The sequence below is a fragment of the Salvia splendens genome, chromosome 16 (assembly GCF_004379255.2).
Source record: "Salvia splendens isolate huo1 chromosome 16, SspV2, whole genome shotgun sequence".
NCBI lineage: Eukaryota > Viridiplantae > Streptophyta > Magnoliopsida > Lamiales > Lamiaceae > Salvia > Salvia splendens.
In genome coordinates this window covers 14712013-14737557 of record NC_056047.1, presented here as the reverse complement: position 1 = coordinate 14737557, position 25545 = coordinate 14712013, and the positions used below count along the sequence as shown (strand labels likewise).

General features: G+C 35.9%; 2 protein-coding genes, 1 long non-coding RNA gene and 1 pseudogene across 5 annotated transcripts; 2 read left to right on the top strand and 2 right to left on the bottom strand.

Annotated features, from left to right (window-relative positions):
- The first annotated feature begins 5755 nt into the window (after positions 1 to 5755).
- LOC121770229 (protein LURP-one-related 3-like) lies at positions 5756 to 6573 on the top strand. Its single transcript, XM_042167000.1, has 3 exons — positions 5756 to 6001; positions 6106 to 6336; positions 6439 to 6573. Exons 1-3 carry the CDS (start codon positions 5756 to 5758, stop codon positions 6571 to 6573), a joined length of 612 nt encoding a protein of 203 aa, XP_042022934.1.
- Positions 6574 to 13043: 6470 nt separating this feature from the next.
- Positions 13044 to 15865, top strand: LOC121771467 (annotated as a pseudogene).
- Positions 15225 to 17102, bottom strand: LOC121771468. 2 transcript variants are annotated; one of them, XR_006044046.1, is made up of 4 exons: positions 16979 to 17102; positions 15889 to 16077; positions 15456 to 15524; positions 15225 to 15364 (listed from the first exon to the last, which is right to left on the bottom strand). It is a non-coding gene; the product is annotated as an uncharacterized LOC121771468 (long non-coding RNA). The 2 variants fall into 2 exon arrangements; XR_006044045.1 differs by having other exon boundaries at positions 15456 to 16077.
- A 749-nt stretch (positions 17103 to 17851) lies between these two features.
- Positions 17852 to 22411, bottom strand: LOC121772373 (centrosomal protein of 83 kDa-like). Of its 2 annotated transcripts, XM_042169451.1 has the most exons (8): positions 21937 to 22411; positions 21502 to 21702; positions 21282 to 21404; positions 21112 to 21140; positions 20926 to 21007; positions 18554 to 20698; positions 18341 to 18466; positions 17852 to 18239 (listed from the first exon to the last, which is right to left on the bottom strand). In XM_042169451.1, exons 1-8 carry the CDS (start codon positions 22012 to 22014, stop codon positions 17976 to 17978), a joined length of 3048 nt encoding a protein of 1015 aa, XP_042025385.1. In that variant the 5' UTR covers positions 22015 to 22411; the 3' UTR covers positions 17852 to 17975. The 2 variants fall into 2 exon arrangements, with proteins under 2 accessions (XP_042025385.1, XP_042025386.1); XM_042169452.1 differs by lacking the exons at positions 21502 to 21702; positions 21937 to 22411 and having other exon boundaries at positions 21112 to 21188; positions 21282 to 21368.
- Positions 22412 to 25545: the final 3134 nt, after the last annotated feature.

The following is a 25545-nucleotide window of genomic DNA, read 5'->3' as shown; positions in this document are numbered from 1 at the left end:
GAGCTGCCGAAGACGAGCTGCCGAAGACAAGCTGAAATGACACGTGTACACTCGAGGGAAGCTGAGAGAAGATTGACACGTGGCATGAAGATTAGTTAGGAACGAGTTAGTTATAACTGCCAATTCAAGTAGTTAACTAGCTCATAGCTTTATAATCTGTAGCTTCTTCAATTTGTAATTCATTCAGAAATTAATGCAATACTCTTCTCCCATTCCCTCTTCACCTCTGACGAGTTCTATCTGTATTGGTGTGATTCCGGTCGCCGTTCTCAGCTCCGGCAACCCCAATTCCGCACCAGTAATTCGAAACTCGATTTCGGTTGTTAATTTATATACTAGTATTGATTTGTGAATTTGTGCTGAGACAATTGATTTTGGATTTTCGCAGAAATTGGGGTTTGGACGTTGGGAGGGATTCAAATGGATCGATTCAGTCGTGAGAATGGGGAAACCGTACATACGAGTAAGGCGAAATGGCGGGATTTTGAGAAGGGATAATTCGTGCCAAGTTTCAGTGGGGTGTGATGAAAGCAGTTACACAATCACAGGATTTGAAGGGAAATCAAATCTGAAGATCACAGACTTTTCCGGGCAGATTTTGACTGAGGTTAGTTAATTAAATAATTAAATATGTGTTGAATAATGATTAAGCAAAGGCGATGTAATTTGCTACTGAAGATTTAACATATTTTTAATAATTTCAGGCTACACGAAAGCAATCTGCAAAGGGGTTGTTTTGGGAGATGATGTGTTGAGATTAACTGTTGAGGCGCGTGCAGATCGATCGCTTGTGATGGCACTTGCAACACTCTACGGCTTGATTAGTGGGAAATTGTGATTATTAATTGATTAATTAAGGCATGTATATAGGAGATGAGTTTGATTGGATATAATCAATCCATACACTGTCTAATTAGGTAGAAAATGATAGTTTTGATCTTTACCTGCATTTTCGTAGAATAGGGAATCAATTTTGTAGCATAGTATGTTTTGATAGTTTAATTCTGTTATGACTGTGTACAACTGATCAAATTCTGTGTCCTACAATTCTGTGTACAAGATATCTAGTCCATGTCTCCATATGTATATATATCACAATAACATCGATATTTAAATTAATTTCTATAAAAAAATATTGTTATTATTTGCTATAGTATGATATAACCTTAATTTATTTTTAAAATTTGGAAATTCAAAAAAAAATGTCATATCCTAACTTTAGATTCATCAATCCTAAGAATACTAATAATTAGCTAATAAAAGTGGAATTAAATGATAGAAAAATATTATAAATTCTAATTGAATGGAATAAACTGCAAAATTAAACTAAAATTACAATATTTAAATTAATGAATAGAAAAAAAGAGGAAAATTAGACTGGTAGTAACTTTGGTACACTGAACTCTGAACATCATATACTGCAAGTAAATCTTGTGAGTTTCGAAGTGATTTAAAATCTTGCAATAATATGTAAAAAAATCTGAGTCACTTTCTCACCACAAAACACAACATCCAATAGAAAAATATAGTGTGATTTTGCTTAGTTAAATTCATTACAAACTTTATATGGTGGTCAAACAATACAAGAACTTCACCACATGAAAGTGAATTGCACTTTCCCCCTCCATAAATAACAATACAAGAACTTCACCACATGAAAGTGAACTTCACCATTTGATATGGCACAAGTTTTAATAAATAATAATATTATAATAGAAACTAAGTTGAAAAAGGTAGTGTAATATATTAAAAATGTAAGTGAGAATGAGTCAACTACAAAAATAGTAAAAATGAAAGGTGGTAAATTTTTTGAGATGGACAAAAATGAAAATAAGTGATAAATTTTTTGGGACGGATGAAGTACTATAACTAAGCCATGCTTTTCTTGTAACTTTGTTGGACCGAATGACAAATTTTAAAATTTGAAGGATCAGAACACAATTTTTTTGAGGGACCTAACAGAAATTCAGAAAACTTGTTTTGAGTAATGCCGTTAATTGAAATATTTTGAATAAATGGAAATTACTTGGACTAAATTAAATATTTCCCTTTATATATATAAAATCCAGTCCTTGAACCACAATTATAATAGACGTGTTCAAAGCCCCTTTATCATGTACGACAACTTTATTTAATACTTAATAAAATCACAGCAAATGTTGAAAATGGAGTGAACTCATTGCCTCTTCAAATACTAAATTTATGCCCTTAAACATCTTTGGTGAGCCAAATCCGTACATAAATATAAGGGCCAAACATATTGTACCTAATAATGAATTAAGGGTCAAAGCTTGTTCAACATTTATTTTTTATTGGTATATATGCATGCCCCATCATATAAGAATTCTTACAAAATTAATTGATGAGGACTATTGCCGACAAATTAACTAAACCTATTAATCATATAGCATAAGATAATGATATAAATCAAATCTCAATTGACCGTTCAATATATGCTATTAATTGCAAATTAGACTTAATGATTTCAAATGTTTCAAGTTTCAACAAACTCAACCTTCTGATTAGTGATATGTTAAGTTCTTTTATCTTATTCTTTGGGAAATTTGGAGCTCAAATTTAGACGTAAATTCAACGTTACTCAAAATAGATTGAGGGCCTTCCATGCCATTAATTTCATAGTTTGATGATAAATCGACAATATATGAGAATAGTTCGAATAATAGTCTTCAAAAGTTCTCAATTTACTACTATATCTAAAACTCATCTCTAAAATTAGCTAGAAAAATAAGAGAGAAATTACCACTACTATGATTTAAAAGATATAGACATCACTGATCACATATTTCAAAAAATTGGGTCAAGTTAATTTGCAACAATATATCTAAGCGTTGAGAATCGATTATAAATGATCTAATTTATTAGTATAATGATTCATTTTTATTTTGTTGAACTTTGGTTGTTTACAATTTAATTAACACGCTAAGAAAGGTGAAATCAGCAGAATAAAAAGGCGTTGTTAGTCACGGCCTAATTAATTAAAACAATAATTAGAATTTAGAATAACCGGAGATGATTATTAGCTAAATTAATGAGCACATATCTTAGATCAACAACTACTACTTAATTTGAAACGATTAGCGAAAGAAATAAGTCGTTATCGACCACATCGACATTTGGATATACCAAGACATATAAATATATTTATTTAGAGTGGTACATCATGTGCTTGCGATGGGAATCATGTACCATTAATTGCATGTCTTATATTGATAGAACTTCATCTCTGACTGATTAATTCTACATTTGATTTGATTTGATTTGAACTTGGATTACTTCGCCTAACATTGGTTTAATGACTATCTAGATAGGAGTAAAATATTGACTATTAGTCTTTGTATTCATCTAATGAGCACAAAGAAAATAACATACAAGCATAAAGATCTAGATTCATAATCATATTGCAAGTTGAGCATGTAAAACACAACGGAACTAAATCTTACTTGTTGTGTTGTATTCTTCGATTGATTGAATCATGCAAGTTGAATCCACTACTATCGAGGTCCACGTGCAATCCAATCCGATGTAGGAACTATCCCGGTACAATTGTTATATAGAAGAAAGCTAGGAATTCTCTCTACAAAGCTTTACGTATTTTCTCTCTACTTTTACGATGTTTCTCATCCTCCACGATGAAGAATAAATAACCATTAAATAAATGAAGAGTCACTAGGGTTCCATGATTGTTGGGCTTATGGACTAATATAATTATAGCCCAACAATAATTACTTAACCCATATTAATGTAATTCTAGCTCATTTCCTTTCATTGGCTACATGCTAGCCTTGATTTTTTTGATGTCCATGAAAAATGCCAAACGACATGCATTCATAAGATTAGATAAGCATGATTTGATGTAAATAGTTTACAGAATGCAGTGGCGGACGCAGAAAAAAATTATGGTAGGGGCTGAACTGTATATACTTTCTTGTCCGCGAACAATATCTCATATTTTCTTATAGTTTGTCGTCAAAGTATAATATATCTATATCATATTATACTTCTCCTTTTTGGAGTTCAGTTCCATATTTCATTAACTTCCATTACTCAAATTTTATGTAAAATTAATATATAAACTGGAAGTGTTATACAAATTTCATTAATTATTTCCATTCATTTTTCTCAATAATTCTTAAAACTCGAACATAGATAAAATAATAAAAATTAAATAATATATCACGAACGGAGAGAATATTCTTTTATAAACTTAAAAATAATGCACTTAATTAAACAACTCGAACTAAATTATAGAGACATAAGAGCAACTTGCAATATAAGTACTAAACTAAATCAGACTCTCACTTAATCAAAATATTGAGAAGAAATCATGATCTAGCCTAGCGCGTGTTACTCTTTTGTCTTGCGCTATATATATACTAATAGCAAATCAGCTTAATTTATCCGTGTGAAATTTTGAAAATTAAGCAATTTATTATACACCACCATCAATTAATAAGAAATGCTTTAATGATATGAATACTTATCATGTGTGTAATATTTTCATTCGTCGAGAGTAATTTTCGTGTGAAAATAGTGAATCAAACCCTGACTGAAAAATGAATGGCATATATATAGAAATTGAGTGGCAACTTATATAACTTTATTACATCATATAGAGCGAAATATAATAATGCACGTTATGTGGTTGACAATCATTTTTAAATTCGCAATTTATAGCAACGCCTAGCTACTTAATTAGTTTTGCTAATAGTGACATAAATTGAGATTAATTAATTATGTCTGATCAGGACTAGTAATTGAGTAACTATTTCGTATTCTGCAAAAATAATTATTTTTATCAAATTAATAAAAACACATCTCCTCGGTAACCATTTAGGTGGTATGAACCCTTAGAGGGAACCGTATTACCGACTTATTGACATGCATGTTTCATCATCAAAATAAAAAATTTAGTACCTAAACTTCGGATGTATTAAACGCGGTACTCAAATTTTAATATTATTGAATAAACTTTTACACTTTTTAGACTTTTTTTTATCCAAATTACCCTCTAGACCTTAATGGGAATTTTGCTTTATTGATGAAAGAGAAATTCAAATAAATTAAATTATCCTTATATTAGGATTGATTTAATTTATTGTACACAAATTTTATTCTATTTCTCTGTAAATTTAGAAAAGAAAGCAGAGGCACTCTCATCACAGACTAAAATGCCCCTTAAGAGTTGAAGGATACTTTGGACTAAAAATCCAAAAAGTGCAAAAGTGATATTTTTAAAGTTTGAATTTTGCGTTTCACACCAATCTAAAATTGAGGTACTAAATATGTAGTTTACTCTAAATAAAAATTATTCTTTCCTCTTCATTTTGTGATATTTGTTTAATATCATTAGATATATAAAACATAACTACAGATAAAATTATATCTTCCCAACAACCTTGTGCCAAAAAATAAATGATTGACTTAACAAGGTTTATAAAAATGATACACATAATTTAATAGTGTATAGAAGCAGGCTTCAAATGATGACAAACTGGCATTAGCACAACTCAAACGTGCAGATATTAGTAATAAATTTAACAGAGTCAAAATATTCAGCAGCTGCTTCCTCTTCCAATTAATCTGGCCTTTCTTGGAGAGGTTACCTGCACACGTATTCTTGTTTTTTTTTAAATATATAAAAATATATTTGAAAAAAACATAAAATCCAGTCATCATATTTATAACCCTATTTGAGTGTGTTAAGGTCAGCCAAGCCATTTAGAAGGCGAGTTTAATGGCTAAGGTATACCCGAAAAGATCGATGATTGAGGGTTGCTTTGATGATGATGAGTACTATTCGTCAAAGAGAGAGATCTTCACCGTTTGGATGAAATCCCTTGTGATCAATGGCAATGGCTGCACCGTCTTCAACTCCAAAGGCGATGTCGTGTTTCGTGTCGATAATTACCAAACAAAGTCTACCACGGAAACCCTACTCATGAACTTGCATGGCCAAGTGCTCTTCTCCATTAGAAGAAAGGTACTATTCATGTATACGTATATTTGGGGCCTCGAACTCTTGACCTATTGGTTGTAATGCAATAATGTTTATTAATTTTGTGTAGCTCTTGTATGTTTTTGCAGAAACTAGTGTTTTTCAAAAGGTGGGAAGGGCGAAAATGGAATAACTCAAAGGTTGATAGGGAGGGGGCATGGTTCAAAGTGAAGAAAAAGTGGAAAGTTTTTGCAAGTGAATTTGTTTCTTGCCATGCTGTTTTGAGATGTAATAACGTTACATCAATCTTGAAGATTTTGGGATTTCAAAGGAAATTGATGTTTAAGATTATGGATTACGAGGGGCGAGTGTTGGCAGAGGTGAGTAATTAATTAATTTGAATGTGGTTAATTATGTGAATTTTATGCCTCAAGTTGATTGTTATTGGTGCAAGATTGAGATAATTTTTGATGAATGTATAGGTAATAGGAAAGCAAACAGCAGGTGGAGTTGCATTGGGAGATGATGTGCTAACATTAGTTGTAGAACCTCAGGTAGATCAAGCCTTGATTATGGCTCTAGTGATAACGTATGCTATGCTTAACAAAAAATTGTAAATTATATGTATGTGTAGCTCATATTTTTTAGATTTATGGGAAGAGAGTGACAAATCAATTTTTTTCCTCTTTTTTTGTTGTTGAGGAATTGAGCATTTTTTGAAACAAATCATGTTTTTTTTGGAGTGTATGTACATGAACTCCATTCTTGTAAAAGGGTTACAATTTGTGGCGTGAATGTCACAATTATAATAATTATGCTCTGGTTTAAGGTATAAATATGTGGGCGGAAATTTGATCCAACGACATTTGAAGAAAATGGCCAAATTTATTCATCGTATTTGAGAAGGTTGGAAAATTTATTCAAACACGCACACTAAAAAAATTAAGGCATAGGTAAGAAATAGTACAAAATTGAAATAATGCATTATTCTTAAATTCCCCATGGTGCGATATTAATAAAGATGCATGCTTGAAAATGTGAAATAGAAGCGAACGTGTCAAAAATGAAATGCTGCAAGATTATTGGAGTGAATTGTAACAATGTATCCAAGTTCTTCAATCACACGCGACAGAAAAACGCCAAGAAAAGAAAACAAGCAACGACACAATCGGTTTACGTGGTTCGATCCATAAAAGATCTACATCCACGGGAGGATTCTAGAGATTCTTATTGATGAAGTTTATGAGAGGATACAACACAATCAATCACCAAGAGCTACACAATCTATACAACACTTCATATGATCGATCTATCCGCTAAACTCAATAGCAATCGAACTAACCGAAGCTGAGATCTGAGAATGAACACTCCAGCTGCAACACTTCCCGGTTGACACTTTCTTGCCTCTTTCTTGAGCAATGAATATCAGAATGCTCTGCTTTTCTCGATCTCCCTCTTTGTAAAATGTGTAATCACTTTATTGATTGTTATCATGAAGTGTGCATGATCCCTTTTATAGAATCCAGTGCAACTAACTTCACATAGATGCATTCCTATGTGCTCACGTCCATATGCAATTTCATGCACCTTCACTTCAACCAACTTAACTAACTTTGGCTGATGTTGTGTAACGCTAAAAATGCCAACAAATCTCCACCTCGTTTCCAACATCAATGCTCTCTGTCATAATCCTCCAAACCCCGCTTTCTTCACCTCTTCATTACATTCACCAACTCCAAACAATAAGCGAACTTGGAAGCTGGTATTATCTTTGTTAAGGCATCCGCTGGATTGTGTTCCGTGGCTATCTTCCTTACTTCAATCATTCCCTTCTTGATCTCATCTCTAATGAAATGTAAACGCACGTCAATGTGCTTACTTCGTTCATGGAATGTTTGATGCTTGGACAAGCATATCGCGCTGCTGCTATCACAATTCACAGCCATCTTTGTTTGCTTTTCACCGAGATCCTCCATCATACCTCTGATCCAAAAGCTTTCTTTCACCGCATCTGTGAGTGCTATATACTCAGCCTCGGTGGTGGATAATGCCACCACAGATTGCAAGTTTGATTTCCAAGATATTGCAGAACCAAACATTGTAAATATGTACCCGGTTTGAGACTTCCTATTGTCTTTGTTGGAAGCATAATCTGAATCACAGAATCCCTCCACAACCTCCTTAGTCTGATCTCCAAAACCTCTGTACAAAATCCCATATCCAGAGCTCCCCCTCAGATATCTTAGCAACCATTTCAGTGCCTGCCAGTGAATCTTTCCCGGGTTACTCATATATCTACTTGTGACACTCACAGCATGAGCAAGATCTGGTCTGGTGCAGATCATCACATACATCACACTCCCAATTATGCTTGCGTATGGTATGCTTTTCATCTCTTTCAGCTCCTCAGCAGTTTTGGGCCCCTGATCAGCACTGAGTTGAAATTGTTGTCCCAATGGAGTTGACACAATCCTGGATTCATTCATCTGATATTTCTGAATCAGCTTATCAATATAGCTCTGCTGACTCAACCACAGCAGCCTTCTTCTTCTATCTCTAATGATATCAATTCCTAGAATCCTTTTAGCCTCCCCCAAATCCTTCATTTCAAATCTGCACTTCAGATCATGTTTCACTCTTTCAATCTCATTAATGTCTGATCCTGTGACAAGCATATCATCGACATATAAGAGCAAGAATGCTACTAATCTGCCATCCTTCTTCTTAATGTATACACAGCTATCATAACTTGAGCTTTCAAAACCAATCATCCTCATATGCTGGTCAAACTGCAAGTTCCATTGCCGGCTGGACTGTTTGAGACCATAGATACTTCTTTTGAGTAGGCATACCTTATCTTCATCTCCAGCTTTCACAAATCCCTCAGGCTGCTCCATGAATATACTTTCCTCAAGCTCTCCATGTAGGAAAGCTGTTTTAACATCCAACTGATGTAGCTCCCAGTCATTCTTTGCAACCAATGCCATAAGCATTCTTATTGAGCTATGCTTCACCACCGGAGAGAATATTTCATTATAATCGATGCCCTCTCTCTGATTATAACCTTTAGCTACTAGCCTAGCCTTATATCTTATTCTATCTCCCTCTGAAGCCTCTATCTTCTTCTTAAAGATCCACTTACACCCAATAAGTTTCTGCAATCTCTTTCTGGTAACTAGTATCCATGTCTTATTCTTAAGTAGTGAATCTATTTCCTCTTGCATTGCCTTGATCCACTTGTCTTTTTCTCTGGATTTGATAGCCTCTTTATAGGTGCTTGGTTCACTGGACTCAATATCTTCAGCTGCACAAAATGCATAGTAGACAAGGCTAGCATTGCTGTACCTTGCTGGTTTTCTGATATTTGATCTTCTCTGCCTATCCCTTGCAAGCATGTAATCATGGAGATTTTCTGAAGATGCTCCACCTTCATCCATGTTCTGTTCCTCATCTTCATCTGGGCCCTGATCGTGTTGTTCTGTATCAGGAGATTCTGACTCCTCACCTTGCACAAGATTCTGATCTGTGCTCAGAAACTCCACCTCAATTTGATCATCAGAGCCAATCGATCTTGTAGATTCCTTTTGTTCTTTGTAAGGCATCTCTAACTCTCTGAATATCACATCTCTACTAATAACTATCTTCTGATTTCCATCCTCTTGAGACCACAATCTATATCCTTTCACTCCTTTCTGGTAGCCAAGCATCACACATTTTATTGCTCTTGGTTGCAGCTTCCCTTGCCTTATATGTGAGTAGGCCCTGCATCCAAAAGGCTTCAAGATGTTATAATCTCCATGATGTCCATACCACCTGTAGTCTGGAGTTTCAAGGTTGATTGCTGATGTGGGGCATTTGTTTATTAGTGTGACAGCAGTTGAAGCAGCCTCACCCCAGAACCTATGTGACAACCCCGATGATATTAGCATGCATCTCACTCTCTCAAGGATGGTTCTATTCACTCTTTCAGCTACACCATTTTGTTGAGGATTGTTTGGAACAGTTCTATGCCTTTTAATTCCCTTCATCTTGCAAAAATCTTCAAATTGGTGAGAAAGAAACTCCAATCCGTTATCCGTTCTCAAACATTTCAGTGTAGAACCTTTTTCCACCTCAACCTCTCTGCACCATTCTGTAAACCTGATGAATGCTTCTGATTTTTCTTTCATGATATATAGCCATAGTTTTCTGGAGTAGTCATCCACTATAGATAGGAAATATCTACCTCCACCTATTGAAGGAGTCTGAGCAGGCCCCCATATATCACAGTGTGCATAGTCCAACACTGACTTTGAAGTGTGTTTACCAGATGAGTATGCTAACTTCTTGCTTTTGGCTAGCACACATATCTCACATTCCCTTGAGTTGAGTTTTCTGTTTGCCTTTATCACCCCATCCTTTATCAATTGATTTACACCATCAATTGAAACATGCCCCAATCTGAGATGCCATATATTTGCATCTTGCATCTGAACTGCATTAGCTTGATTGATTATCACTTCTGCCTGCAAATAGTATAGGCTGTTCACTCTCTTGGCAAGAAGCATTATTTGAGATCCCTTTTTCACCTTCAGCTCTCCATCAGATGAAGAGAAGGAGCATCCTTTTGCTTCAAGTGCTCCCAGCGAAATTAGATTTCTCTTAATATCAGGAATGAACCTAACCTCTGTCAGAATTCTGAGAGAACCATCCTCTAATCTGATCTTGATGTCCCCCATTCCTCTCACCTTGCAGACTTGGTTATTACCAAGCAACACTGATCCATCAGATCTCTTTAAATTGTGAAACCATTCATACTTCGGGCACATATGAAAACTGCAAGCACTATCCAAAATCCACTTCTCATTTATGTCTTCATCTGCAATGTTGAGAGCATGAGCCATCTCCATCTCCTGAGCAACATCAGCCGTGTTGACTCTTTCCATTTCTTCTGCTTTCTTCTTCTTCCAAGAATGGCAGTTTATCTTCAGATGTCCAGGCTTCTTACAATAGAAACAAGATCTAGTCTCTTTCTCTTCTTTCTTCCCAAAGTTTGCTTTCTTGTTCCATTTCTTCTTGGCAGCCCTTTTATCAGAGGGTTTGACTATCATGGCTTCACCTGCTTGATCTGTTGGCCTAGGATTGGAAGTTTTCTGGAATTCTTTTGCCTTCAACGCAGTAAGGACCTCTTCATATGTCAGTGAAGAGTCCCTTCCATATAATATTGCATCCTTAAGTTGATCAAAACTTTTAGGCAGAGCGTTTAATAACATGATGGCCTTATCCTCATCCTTCAAATCTCCATCCACAGATTCGAGGTCATCCACAGCTTTCATAAATTCATCTAGCTGATCCATGATGCCTTTTCCTTCAAGAAACTTGATAGAGTAGAGTCTTTGTTTCAAGAACAATCTGTTTGCAAGGGATTTAGTCATATAAATCGACTCCAGCTTGCTCCATACATCAGATGGGGTTTTCTCCTTGCACACTTCTCTGAGCACACGATCTCCAAGGCTCAGCATGATCGCACTATGAGCTCTCTCCATCAGATCTTGTTTCTTGATTTCATCTTTGTCTTCAGTATCCGTATCCTTCTCTGATTTCTGGTACTTCATCGCCTCCCAAAGGCCTTGCTGAATAAGCATGGCCTTCATCTTGACTTTCCATAGCCCAAAGTCATTTTTACCATTAAACTTCTCGAAATCAAATCGTGTAGCGGCCATTGCTGTTCACTAGTTCCCACAGACGGCGCCAATTTGTAACAATGTATCCAAGTTCTTCAATCACACGCGACAGAAAAACGCCAAGAAAAGAAAACAAGCAACGACACAATCGGTTTACGTGGTTCGATCCATAAAAGATCTACATCCACGGGAGGATTCTAGAGATTCTTATTGATGAAGTTTATGAGAGGATACAACACAATCAATCACCAAGAGCTACACAATCTATACAACACTTCATATGATCGATCTATCCGCTAAACTCAATAGCAATCGAACTAACCGAAGCTGAGATCTGAGAATGAACACTCCAGCTGCAACACTTCCCGGTTGACACTTTCTTGCCTCTTTCTTGAGCAATGAATATCAGAATGCTCTGCTTTTCTCGATCTCCCTCTTTGTAAAATGTGTAATCACTTTATTGATTGTTATCATGAAGTGTGCATGATCCCTTTTATAGAATCCAGTGCAACTAACTTCACATAGATGCATTCCTATGTGCTCACGTCCATATGCAATTTCATGCACCTTCACTTCAACCAACTTAACTAACTTTGGCTGATGTTGTGTAACGCTAAAAATGCCAACATGAATAATTGAGTATTTCAACTTAAAACGTGCATCACATAAATTCAGAAGATTCCAATTGAAAAATAATTAAAATGTAAAGCAGTGAGCTGGTGAGGATCCTTTGTTAAACCAAATCAATGAATTATTGGCAAATCGATCCGCTTGTTGATGAATTATACAAACTCCCTTTGCTTTATAAATCCGAAAACAAATATACATTGGCACACTAAACTAATTGTGAAGTTATGTGACGCCAACTATGTTTTTTTGCTGTGACCGACGACAATATACTGTATATAAATCTCTAAATCAATCCAATAAAACTATTCATTTAATCATGAATTGTAAGAGTTGTTATTAATATGAAAATAGGCAGGTCTATATATATATAATCCTTGGGCCATATCACTTCGTGTATATCGTCTTTTGATACTTTATATTTTTGACATATAATGTCAGATTATTTGTAGCATTTAAAGTTGAATCCCTTCTTAATTGTTTGGGAGTAATATATTAATTGTAACTATAAGCATTAACAAGAAGAGTTCTTAGACAGTATTCATTCCTATATAGTAGTAATAAATTTAATAATTATTACTATTAGCTTAAGAATGTATGCTAGATTCAAGTTATCAGTAGCTTGCTAATTCCTATTTAATCCAATTAATTTTTAGTGCTAATTAATTTTAATCATGTTTCAAGATTAAAAATATACTAAAATTTTTTGGAAATCGGAGGTTGGAAAATTGGACTTGGGTGCCAAAGCAAGCCTAACAATAGAAAAAATTAATAGCCCAATACAAATAAGCCCAATGATTACTCCTTCAACCTAACGTCTTCTTCAAATCTCACACACAGTACTGGGCGGAGGGTGGCCATGACCACTCTGTTTTACTTAAAACATTTATTTAAATTTTACAACCAAATACTGATTCTATAATATTTATACTGCAGATACTGAATTTCTCATATAGCTATGGATAGAAAACATCACAAGATTCAACTCACTCAAGTAACATAGCAGAGACTGCAGCGAGGGATGGCGACTGCTGTGGTGCTTAAGCAGCTGATCAAAATTGCCACTGCTTCGTCTAAACTGGACACAATTCCCTTTCTCTTTTTAAGCCTCCAATCCTTTTGTTGCTCCTCTGCCGCCGAATCACATATCAGAAAGGTACGTGATCTAGTAATTAAGTATATTTGGTAACTCTTATGAGTTATTTTCATGAGAATTGAACGATTGCATAAAAAACTGGCAATGCAGTATCATGTTAAGAGGGGCTTAGCTTTACTAAAAGGAAAAGAGAATCTATTTTGCATAGCCATTACATCAATGTTTCATCTATCTGTTGCATTCTACGATTCATAAAATTCATTGGATAGGATGAAGAAGTTTCATAACATGTCTATGGACTGAAAATCTATGATGAAAAGGGGAAAAATAGTGTAGAATTACATTTATATGTTGTTATTTTAAACTACAGTTAAAATGTAATTTTGAAGTTGAACAGCTGACCCTTTTTTAGTCACTGCAGTGCTTCAGAATTAGATGCCGAGGATATTGTTCTTGCAATGACATGCCAACTGCTTCTCAAATCAGTTATTATGTCCGCCTGGGTGAAATTGAAATGACACGAAAGTTGTTTGATCGAACTCCACAAAAAAGTATTGCCTCATGGAACTCTATAATATCTGGCTACTTTCAGTACTGCCAGCCGAATGAAGCACAATGCTTGTTTGATGCAATGCCAGAAAAGAATACAGTTTCTTGGAATGGCTTGATTTCTGGGTACATTAAGAATAGGGTGGTAAAGAAAGCTAGAGAAGTATTTGATCTAATGCCTAAAAGAGAAAGAAATGTCATAACATGGGCTGCAATGGTTAGAGGGTATGTGGAAGAAGGTTTGGTTTCGGAGGCGGAGGCATTATTTTGGCGGATGCCAATGAAGAATGTTATATCGTGGACAGTAGTGTTGAATGGGCTGATCCGTGAAGGCAGGATTGATGATGCTAAAATAATTTATGATCTGATGCCTGTGAAGGATGTTGTCGCCAAAACTACTATGATAGGAGGGCTATGCTCAAAAGGTCAGTTGGATGAGGCACAGGAGATATTTGATTGCATGATGCAGAAAAACATAGTTTCTTGGACAACGATGATTTCAGGTTATGTACAGAATGGGAAAGCAGATATCGCTAGGAAACTCTTTGAGGTCATGCCTGAAAGAAATGAGGTAACTTGGACCCAATGCTTATTGGCTACATTCAATGTGCGAGGACTGAGGGTGCCTGGGAGCTTTTCAAGGCTATGCCAATCAGATCAGTTGTTGCTTGCAATGCAATGATTATTGGGTTGGGAGAGAATGGAGAAGTTTCTAGAGCAAGGAAAGTTTTTGACCTGATGAGGGAAAATGATAATGCGACCTGGGAGGCTATGATTAAGATTTATGAGAGGAAAGGATTTGAATTAGAAGCACTTTGTCTGCTTCCTCTGATGCAGAGCGGGGGAGTTAAGTCACATTTCCCATCACTAATCAGTATTCTTTCAGTTTGTGCCACTCTGGATCATGGTAAACAGATACATGCCCAAGTAGTAAGGTCCAAGTTTGCCGATGATGTATATTTGTCATCTACTTTGATGACTATGTATATGAAATGTGGTGATGTTGTCAAGGCGAAAGTAGTATTTGATAGATCTTCTTGCAAGGATATAGTGATGTGGAACTCTCTTATTACAGGTTATGCCCAACGTGGTTTAGGAGATGAGGCGCTACAAGTGTTCAGAGAAATGTATTCATCAGGTATCCAAGCAGATGATATAAAATTCATCGGAATTCTATCTGGTTGCAGTTACAGTGGAAAAGCGAAGGAAGGGAAAGAAATATTTGAGTCCATGAAGTCAAAATATAAGATTGAGCCAACCACTGCGCACTATGCTTGCATGGTTGATATGCTTGGGCGAGCTGGCCAATTGAATGAGGCTTATGATTTGATAAATGAAATGACTGTAGAGGCAGATGCCATTGTTTGGGGTTCTCTGATGGGTACATGTAGGAACCATATGAATTCTGCTCTTGCAGAAGTTGCCGCGAAGAAGCTTGTCCAACTCGAACCCAAAAATGCTGGTCCTTTTGTCCTATTATCAAATATTTATGCGTCAAAAGGTAGATGGGGCGATGTTGCTACGCTGAGGAAGAAGATGAAGTGTAGGAAGGTTAGCAAATCACCTGGTTGTAGTTGGATTGAGGTGGACAGAGAAGTGCATATGTTTACTGGTGGACAGAGCACACCACACCCTGAACATATGTTGATTATTAGAACGTGGGAGAAGCTAAGTGGAATGTTAAGGGAAGCTGGATATAGCCCTGATGGAGCCTTTTCCCTCCATGATGTGGAAGAGGAAGAAAAGGCACAAAACTTAACACATCACAGTGAAAAGTTGGCTGTGGTGTTTGGACTTTTAAAATTACCTGAAGGGGTACCTATTTGAGTTATGAAAAACCTGAGGGTTTGTGGAGATTGTCATACGGCTATTGAATTAATCTCGAAGATTACTGGACGTGAGATTATCTTGAGGGATGCAAATAGATTTCATCATTTCAAAGATGGACTTTGCTCGTGCAAAGATTATTGGTGATTGGTGTTTCTTTTCAGTCTTACCCTTTTCTTATCATCGTAAAGTGAAAATTCCAAAGAGCAGTGTTAATCCGGAACACCTAGTGATGTTGATGATGTTGCTGACATCGAGTGCTGAATATGGGGCTGTGGCAAGTCAAGCCCAGAGAATCAGCTCTAGTGACTGCTGGCTTTAATGGTGTGTAGTGCTGATGTATTCAAATGATAGTGTACCTGGGCATTGTTCAAGCTGTAAGTTTCTTACACTCTAAGGTGTACAATAGACCCATCCTAGTTTTGATTCAGTATGGTATTTATTAACAAAAAACTGTTAGGATTTTGGGTTACATATAATCAGGTACTACTAGTAAATCAAATGAAATTTGGAAAGCTGACAACAATACTCAATAACCTCATTGGCATACATAAAGCAGTGCAAGGCACATTGTTTTTTGTTCATATCTGATAGCATGTTATAAGCAATCTAAGCACTTTAATCTCTGTTAGTCACTTTGAACGCCAGTTTCCGTACTATTGGTTGGTTTGTATTTAATCAGGAGAATTTAAATGTATCATTGTGTTTAGTGATGAGGGCCTGAGAAAATTGTGGCTTATCATATGCAAGTCCCTAATCTGCATGTGTGCTAAATTACAGATTCTGGTCTTGCTAATCTAATAAACAAGACTTTTAGTATGGTTGGTGTCTTAGTGTCAACGTAACTTGGGCTGCTTGTATGTTGGTAACTGTTTCAGTTCCTTTGCAAATCTATTGGAGTTCTTTTACTTGCTGGATTCCTGTGAAATGTGCATGTTAATAAAATATCTTGTTTTATGTTGTCTGCATATTTTTGGTGAATTGTTTTTATTCAGTAAGATCAAAACTAATGGATGGCTAGTGACCGCTAGTCTGAGTTTAGCCAACAGAGCAAACATTCTATACTAACTCTCTGAACTTATGTGCATTTTCAGATAATATTATGGTATCATTGATGAACCAGTATCAGATGACGTTACTGTTCATCTCACATGTCTCTATGGCCATCTGAATTGCATCCAGGTAGAACAATAGTTTTTTTTTTTGACAAGATGACAGACATAATTCTTTAATGGCATGAAACGAATTTAGTTGTAATACATTATACGTGACACAGCAGGTGTTGTTGAAAAGATGAGCTAACTTGGAAGCAAAGGATGCCAGCGCTGGAGGTGAGGTTATGGCTTACTGTTAGTCTTCGCCATCTTGCTCCGTATGATGCATCCTTACTTGATTTTTCTGAAACCCAACTTCTGCTAATGAACCTGGCCGTGTGAGGAGAATGTTGGAGACTATTGATATTGAAGGAGACACGGTAAGTCTATCTTGTCGTGCTTTCTCTTTGCACATAAAGCATTTCGGACATGAGTAGTAAATTACAATCCTACATCTTTAACTTTATTTGGTTGAGTAGTAGTTGTGTATTTGACAGAAAACCTAATATGAAATTATAATATTAGGTGACAGACTTCGACGGATAGTTTCATTCCATCTTCAGTTGCATGTTATTTTCACGAGGGCAATGTGGTTTGTTGGAAGATAGTTTTATTTTGTGGAAATAATAGAAAATTTTGCGTTTATTTAACATGTAGATACAAATTTTAGTTTTTGGTTATTTGATTTTGGAAGAGATAATACCATAAATTGTTACAAGTTGAATTTTGAGATGCATAACAGATGCAGTTTTGCTGATGCATAATTGTAAATCTTTAACCAAACCTTAACTAGTGCAGCAACCAATTTCATCTCTTTCATTGATTTTGTTACAAATGAATTATTAATTCAAAGGATAAAAGTAGCTTTTATCTTAATATATCTTCTTTATTTATGTGTGATTTGTGCAAAAACATAAAAACTATTTTGACCAAAACCAATCGTGATGTGCAACAATCGACTTTTAACCAAAAAAATGACTCCAAAATCAATAGCTATGGCTATATAATAGTACAAGACAACAAAAAAAGAATGAAAGAATTGTGTCCGAATGCGTCCTCTACACGGTATAGATCAATCTTGAAATGTATGTTACATCTTATTTCTAATGAACCAACAACAAATTTTTCACAATTTACAAGTTTTTGACTATGAAACAGGCACACTAAGCAAACATATTTTTCGAAGGAGACGTGTTCTTTAGATTGCGAAGTTTCATTACAAGCTGCTGTCTTTCACCCTCAACTTCTGCAAACTTGAGGCTCATGTCCGAATACCTCTCGTGCATCTCCTTCAATTCCTTTTCCATTGATTTGTTTCTCTCCATTACTAATCCCATTTCGTTTTTCAATTCTTCAATGTCTGATGAGCTGTTGCCTGCTTCTTCTTCGCTCAATCTACCCTTGGAAGCTTGATCCTCCAAAAGTGGCTGCATTGCAGCATATTCATTAATGAAATTGTTGTGAAACAAAAGTTTGAAGAGAGATCATTTTCTGCATAAACAAACGACTTGTAACTAACTTAACTAACCTTTTCAACTTCATTTACATTCAGTCTTTCCTCCAACTCTTCAATTTTCTTGTGAAGAACCTTTTCTTTCTCCGAAAATGCATGAGCTGATTTTTCAAGAGCAGTCTCCTTCAAATTGATTTCACACTGTTGAAAACAGTAATGGAGATCAATATATGCATATGAATACATCCAATAATTTGATAAGACTCATAACAAGTGCAGACTACTTACCTCAAGCAACTTTATTTTCTCCTTGAGATTTGAAGCCTCCTTGGATCTACGAGGAATGGGCTTGCTCGTCTTTGGACCAGTTTTTACTGCATCGGCAGCTGTTGCTCTACCACTGCCATCCCTAGTTTTCCTCTCCATGATTTTGTATGCATCTTCCTTCTTCTTGAGCTCACTTCTCAACTGCAAAACTTGCTTCGTCAAACCCTCTTTCTCCACCTCATTAACTGATAGAGAATCTTTCAATTCCATACATTGAGCTCGAAGAGAATCCAGCTCCGACTGCAGATTCCCTGTTGTCTGTTCTTTTTCTTTCGCTAGAGACCTCAGTCTGTTCAATTCTTTTTCCAACTCTTCAGCCTCCATCTTCATAACCATGACTTTGCTCTCGAGTTCAACCTTTTCGTCGTTCCCTTGCTCCACAAGCAACTCCATTTCCTTGATCGACATTTTCATTCTCTCGAGCTCGTGCACCACATCTTTCAAACTCCCCTTCTCCTCTAACAGGATCTTGTTCTTGGCAATCTGTTCTTCAATCTCCTCTTTGAGCATTGAGATTTCATTCGAGAGGAGTCTCTCCGTTTTTCCAGCAATCTCTTTGTGGCGTTCCAGCTGAATGCCTCGGTCATGTATATCTGATTGCAGCCTCTCTATTTGGTTGCTCATCGTGGTAACTTGGACTGTAACTTCTCGCAATCGAGCCTCGTAATTTCCTTCAACTGACTGGTGCTCTTCAGCAATCCTACGGAGCATTTCCTCAAGACGAGCCTTGTCCACACGGAGCTCATTTGCCTCCGCCAGAGCCTTGGTGGCCAACTTCTCATTGGCCTCAAATGTCGAGGCCATCTGCACAGAAAGCTTCCTGAACTCATCCTGCAGCCGCTCTGCTGCATTGGCGTTTTTCCACCTCATCTGCTTCAGTGTTTCCTCAGCCTTTATTGCTCTCTTCTCCTGCTCGACTTTGGAGCGTGTGAGAGCTTCCACATCGGCTTCAAAACCACGTGCCTGCTTCTCAACTTCCTTCTCTAGGCTTGCAACATGGCCTTGAAGTTCACTTATTCTGAGAAGTGAGGATTCATACTCCTTTGTACGACTCTGCAATTCGTGCTCCAGCTTCTCAATGCAGGCACCGAGTTCATCAGCATTGGTGTCGGGAGACGAGCATTCGTACTGCATCTTGAGCTGCTCGTGGATCTGGCTCTGCTCGAGCCTACACGCCATGTCATGATTAGCCTGCTTCATGACCTCATAATCAAGGGCTAGCTGCTCCATCTGCATTTCCAGCTCGTCTTTATCCCTCTTGTAGAATTCTATTTCATTTTGCAGCTCGATTATCTCTTGTTCTAGAACAGACGTTCCCTCAGCTTCACCGTGCTGTTTCACAATATCCTCCAGCGCCTTCTGATCCTCATCATCCTCATCATCATCGGTGTTGTTGAGCTGACAAACGACTGCCACTTGTCTCGATTCTCCATCCATCTCCTCCAGCATTTCCTCAAGGTCTCTCACTGCAAGAATCAGTTCAGAGTTCGACTCTTGAGTCTTCTGGAGCTGAACACGAAGGTTCGTGTTCAACTCTTTTGCGTAACTCAGTTCTTGCCTGAGTTCATCAACTACCGTCTGTGAATCCACTCCATCAAAGAGGAAATTACCCTTAGTTTTGCCTCTGAGCAGCTCACATTCTTCCATGAAAGCATCTCTTTCTTGTTTCAAGCAAACAACTTCTCTCCAATGATCCTGCCCTCTTTTGCTCTCTTTCCCAATCTGCTTCCGTAGCGCCTGCAGCTCTAACTCGGACATGTCAGCCTGTCTCGACAGCACAGCAACTTCGGCTTTCAGCTTCTTGATCAGAACATCCGGAGCCTCCTCGTCTAGAAAAGTTTCCTTTAAGGCAGTTGGAGAGTCACTGGGGGCAGAGTCCCTCACCCGCTCCCACGAACTCCGGTGCTCTTTGTGCACTGGGGAGGGCGTGTCAGATTTTGGCCCCAAATTCATCGAAGACGACAAGTACTCAACAGGCTCGGTCTTCATCTGCATCTCCCAAGGTGTTTCTAGCCCAGAGCTGCTCCCAGAGCTCGACAGGGTGATGTCCGATCCACTAGAAGCCCGGAGTGCTGTCTCAAATTCAGCCTTATTAGATGGTTCATTCTGTTTAACAAGAACATCAAGAGAATTACTCTACATGAGTACTCATCACTAAACACTTTCACTTTGGGCAATATATTAGATTGAAAACACTCATAGGATTGAGTATTTGAATGATCAAACAACTTCAAAATTGCTCAATCCCATTATAGTATTCTTATCAGTCTAAGATATGTACCACCCAAAGCAAATGCCGTAAAGGGAAGTAGTTGTAGAGAACACGAGATTACTTCAACAAAATTGCTTCTGATTGTTCCATCAACATCATGATCCTGACAATGCAAACTTGCAATCTCATTCTCTTCAATCTCCCTGTGTAGAAAGTCAATCAATCAAGTATAACAGAGTATTATTCTCGAATAAATACGAGAACCGATACATGAAACTTGAGCAAAAAGAACAATATTCATCACTACCTTTGATCATGAACCCTCTGGATAGATACCTGTTGAGACATCTTTATCAGATCAGCAATCAGTCAAGAAAACACAACCTAAAAAAAAGGGAAGGAAAAGGATCCCTCAACCAACTCATAGAAAATGCAATTCAAGAATTACACGAATGCTCGATAAAAAGGGGAACTCACATGAAGCACGGCTTCACAATTTGAGTTCTTGAGTGGGATAGACGCTAAAGAGGTCTTGCTTGCCTCGGCATAACTCGAAAGATCAATGGAAGCCTCTCCAACAGCTCCTGTCCTCGATGAACCCTACAAAAAACATCAAGAAAGCACGGTCTCAGCAGCGAATCATCTCAACAAAAGCAAAGAAACACAAAAAGCCATCTTCCTCAGCAAGCTACAGTACCGTGCCTAAGATGAAGTAATATATCTTTTGCTGAATCCTCCCAGATTTCGGATCCCGATTGAACTTGACAGTCTCATAGACTGGATTCTCCCACACACAGCCCCCATCTCGAACTGCTGCCTTGTCCGATTTCGAAGAGGGCTTTCCAGTGTCACCGGGAACAACGGATACCATCAATCCATCCCCTCCAACCTGTGTCACCTGATCAATTTCACACAATGCTTAATTCTCCCCCTCTCTCTATACCATTTTCATAGGAAATGCTATGCAAAGCTAATCTCAAACTAGATAATGTGATACATAATTATAACTGCATTGTGTTTCTTTCCAAGTCTATCCACACCAAACATGTTCAGTCAATGAAGAATGCTTCAATGTGTTATCACAAAATCCAAAAAAGAGACATAAAAATCGGGTCTTTGTGAATATATATACCTGAGATGCATGAAACTGCAGCTTGAAAACAGCTTTGATTCTGTTCTTGTCGCTCCACCATCGCACCGGCTTGAACATATCTACTCCTTTTTCAGCTCCGCATTACGCCGGAAATGGAGGATTCAGACCTAATTTCCGTTAGTGCGGTGGGAAATTGGAAATGCCTAATTAGAGAATTGGAGCTTAAGAGACCGAAACAGAGAAGAAAAAAAGAAGCGTGGTGGTGAAACAGAGTCAGTGGAGAGATTTAGCTCTCTTCATCGTGTGTTCTTTGCTGAGCATAACTCCATAAAAGAACTGTATAGGCTGGCTGGCTGGCTGTTTGTATGAGAGAGAGAGAGAGAGAGAGAGAGTTCATTTGTTTGGGAGCTTTTGTGTTTATGTAGATGTATGTGTACGGACCAGTGTTAGTATAATGCTGTTTTTATTGTTTACTTTTTTGTGGGAGGTAGAAAAAATGAAGATGAAGCTTGTATGATGCGATGCGATGCGATGCGATGCGATAACCTTTTGTTTTCGAGCATTTATAGGTTGTCTTTTCTTGCTGTCAATGACCACGAACCATTTCCCACTTTTGTTTTTATTTTGCTTTATGTTTTTGAGAATTAGGGGATCTTGCTAAATTCAAAGAAAATGTGTTTTATGTAATGAGTAATGATTAGTTAAAGACATAAATTTTAGATTCTGAATTTATCATAACACCTTTAAATAGATGCTAATCTAAAATTTATGACATCAGAGACATCATACCTTTAAATTTATATTCATTTTATCAATAAAAAGGATTAAATATCATTAATGGTGCAAAATCCTAATAAAATGAGAAGGATAAATTTACATGATTTCTGTACTCTGTATATGCATAATAACTTCTTATTTAGTTTTATTTTTAAGATATAATTTTATAATTAGTTATTCTATATAATTTTGGAGATTTTGTAACACTGCCATTTTAGGAAAAAAAGTCATTGATTTATATTATCTCTTGATTACAATAATATTAGTTAATACACTACATAATTAAATTACTATATTTAATAATAAAATAACTGTATAACTTAATAGTACTCCCCCCGTCCCACAAAATTTATCCTATTTTACCATTTTCGTCCGCCCCACAAAGTTGTCCCACTTGGAATCTACCAAAAATAGACATTAAATATAGGGGTGAGCAAAAAAACCGGAAACCGAATATCCGAACTGAACCAAACCGAAATTTTGAAATTCGGTTCGGTTTTTCGGTTCGGTTCGATTCGGGCGAAGAAAAAAAATCTAAAAACCGAATTATATATATATTCTATTAATTTAATATATTATATATAACATATAGTATATTCTTTTAATAAATTCTACTATATAATATATATTATATGTATTATTATTTTTATATTATATATAAATATTCTATTAGTATATATAAAATAAAATAAATCACACACACACATATATATATATTAATATTATATTTATTTTTTTCGGGTTTTTCTGTTTTGTTCAGGTTTTTCGATTTTTTAAGTTCGGTTTTCGGTTTTTTGGTTTCGATTTTTCGGGTTCGGTTTGGATTTTGAACTAAATTCGATTTTTCGGTTTTAGTTCAGTTTTGACAAAAAACCGAACCGAAACCCGAATGCACACCCCTAATTAAATACACTCTCAATCTCTTCAATGTGAGACCCTTATTCCATTACATACTTCCATATAATACAAAGTCAAACAATTCTTAGAGCTTGTGTCGAGTCAAACTGGACAAACTTTGTGGGACGGAGGGATTAATACCTATTTTTAAAATAAAATTTATTTAATTATTTTATACGTTTATTATAAGTATCTAGTTTTTTCTTTGCCGAATATGGTATTTTTCCACAACTTAGTTTAATTTTTTCGTTAAATTTTCTAAAAGTCATGAGCACACCAAATGGTTTGATGCAAAAGGTTTGACCCTCGTCATTCATCATGCATCAAATACATTTTCATCAGACAACAATACTATATTCATCCTATAACAAGCTATTTTTCATCATTGAGTAATGGTGTACTCCTATATTTATCGCATGTCAAACCTATTTCTATCATATATTAATACTATATTCACCGTATAATAAATAGATCTACATCATACAATAATATAATGGAAATAAAATCGTTTTAATTAAGGACATACAGATTTACATCATACAGTCAATGAGTCAAATTATATCTATATTAGCAATATAATAGACAGATAGAGATAGCATCGAATTAATTAAGATGATCAAATCAGATTGGACAAAAATATAGCATATCTGAATAAAGGGGAAGGAAAATCTAACATATAGCATAAACAAAACTTTAAGATATTAAGTAATTATCCTTTATGCCTTTCAATAAGTAATACCTATATTGCTATATATCTTATTTATATCTATTAGATATTCAAATTCAATGTTTAATAGTATTGGTTATTAGTTCTATATTAAGATTTGAATCATTTGATTATTCCAATGCATCCCTACATTTATTACTTACTACTACTATACAAAATGCCTCCAATGTATATTAAAAGTTTAAAACAATTACATTCATTGAGTAAATACGTGAAACATTAATGTGATAAGTATTGTTTTATTATTTTTAACCCAAAACTTTTGTTGAAAGAAAATTTGGTGGATGTGTGGTACCTAAAGCTGAAAACTGTGTACCTTATCAAATGAGACAAGGCATCCATACACTATTTTACTATTGGCTAAAACCGCCCTCTTTGTTTCTATAGCATAACTTATACTCTAACCTTCCTTCCCTACATATATTTTTGTCGACCCATTTGTATAGTATATGTACTTACTAGTATTTACAAACTAATGTGTTTATTTTTCACTTTGCTATCAATTTAAATCATAACTTTAACTATACCTTTGATTAGAATAACAAATAACGCATGGTCATCTTTTCCAACCTAGCTTTCGATATATATGTTGTTTGAATATATAGATATATTGGTCATGTTTTATCCGAATGAAAAGATGATGTTTAATGCACAATTTTGAAAATCATACTACTAAATTTGCCATTTGATGTAAATGTTGTGGTTTTTATGCATTTAACTCTGATAAGAAGCATTACCGCTGAGTGTTTGTTATATGAGTTTAACTCAAGAAAGAGTTTGTCTATACACCTCACATTTATTACTTAAGCACAATAGATGTATGACAATAATGTTTAACATCAAGAAACTTTTGTGGTATGCATAATCGGAGACATGGCAATAGAAAAAATTGTAAAAATAAGAGGATAAAAGGGTGTGTGTTTGATGGGTGGAGATTTATTTGTTATGTTGGCTTTAAAGAGCGTCGTTGTGATTTAGCAATGCTGCATATGACTCTCCCTTTATGAGGTTTTCTGTCACTATCCACACCAAAAAACTATGTACTACTATTAATTTTAAGTTGGGTTGGAGAAAGCTGAATGTTTATTTAAAGAGAAAATGTCATTTTACACTACATCAATGCTTCATTTTTTTTGTGATTATACTCCAAATTAAAGCTAGATATATTACAAATTTATATGTATAAAAATCTAATTAAATTTATCCAATCATGGAGTATATAGTTCACATTATCTCCCGCAGTCAAA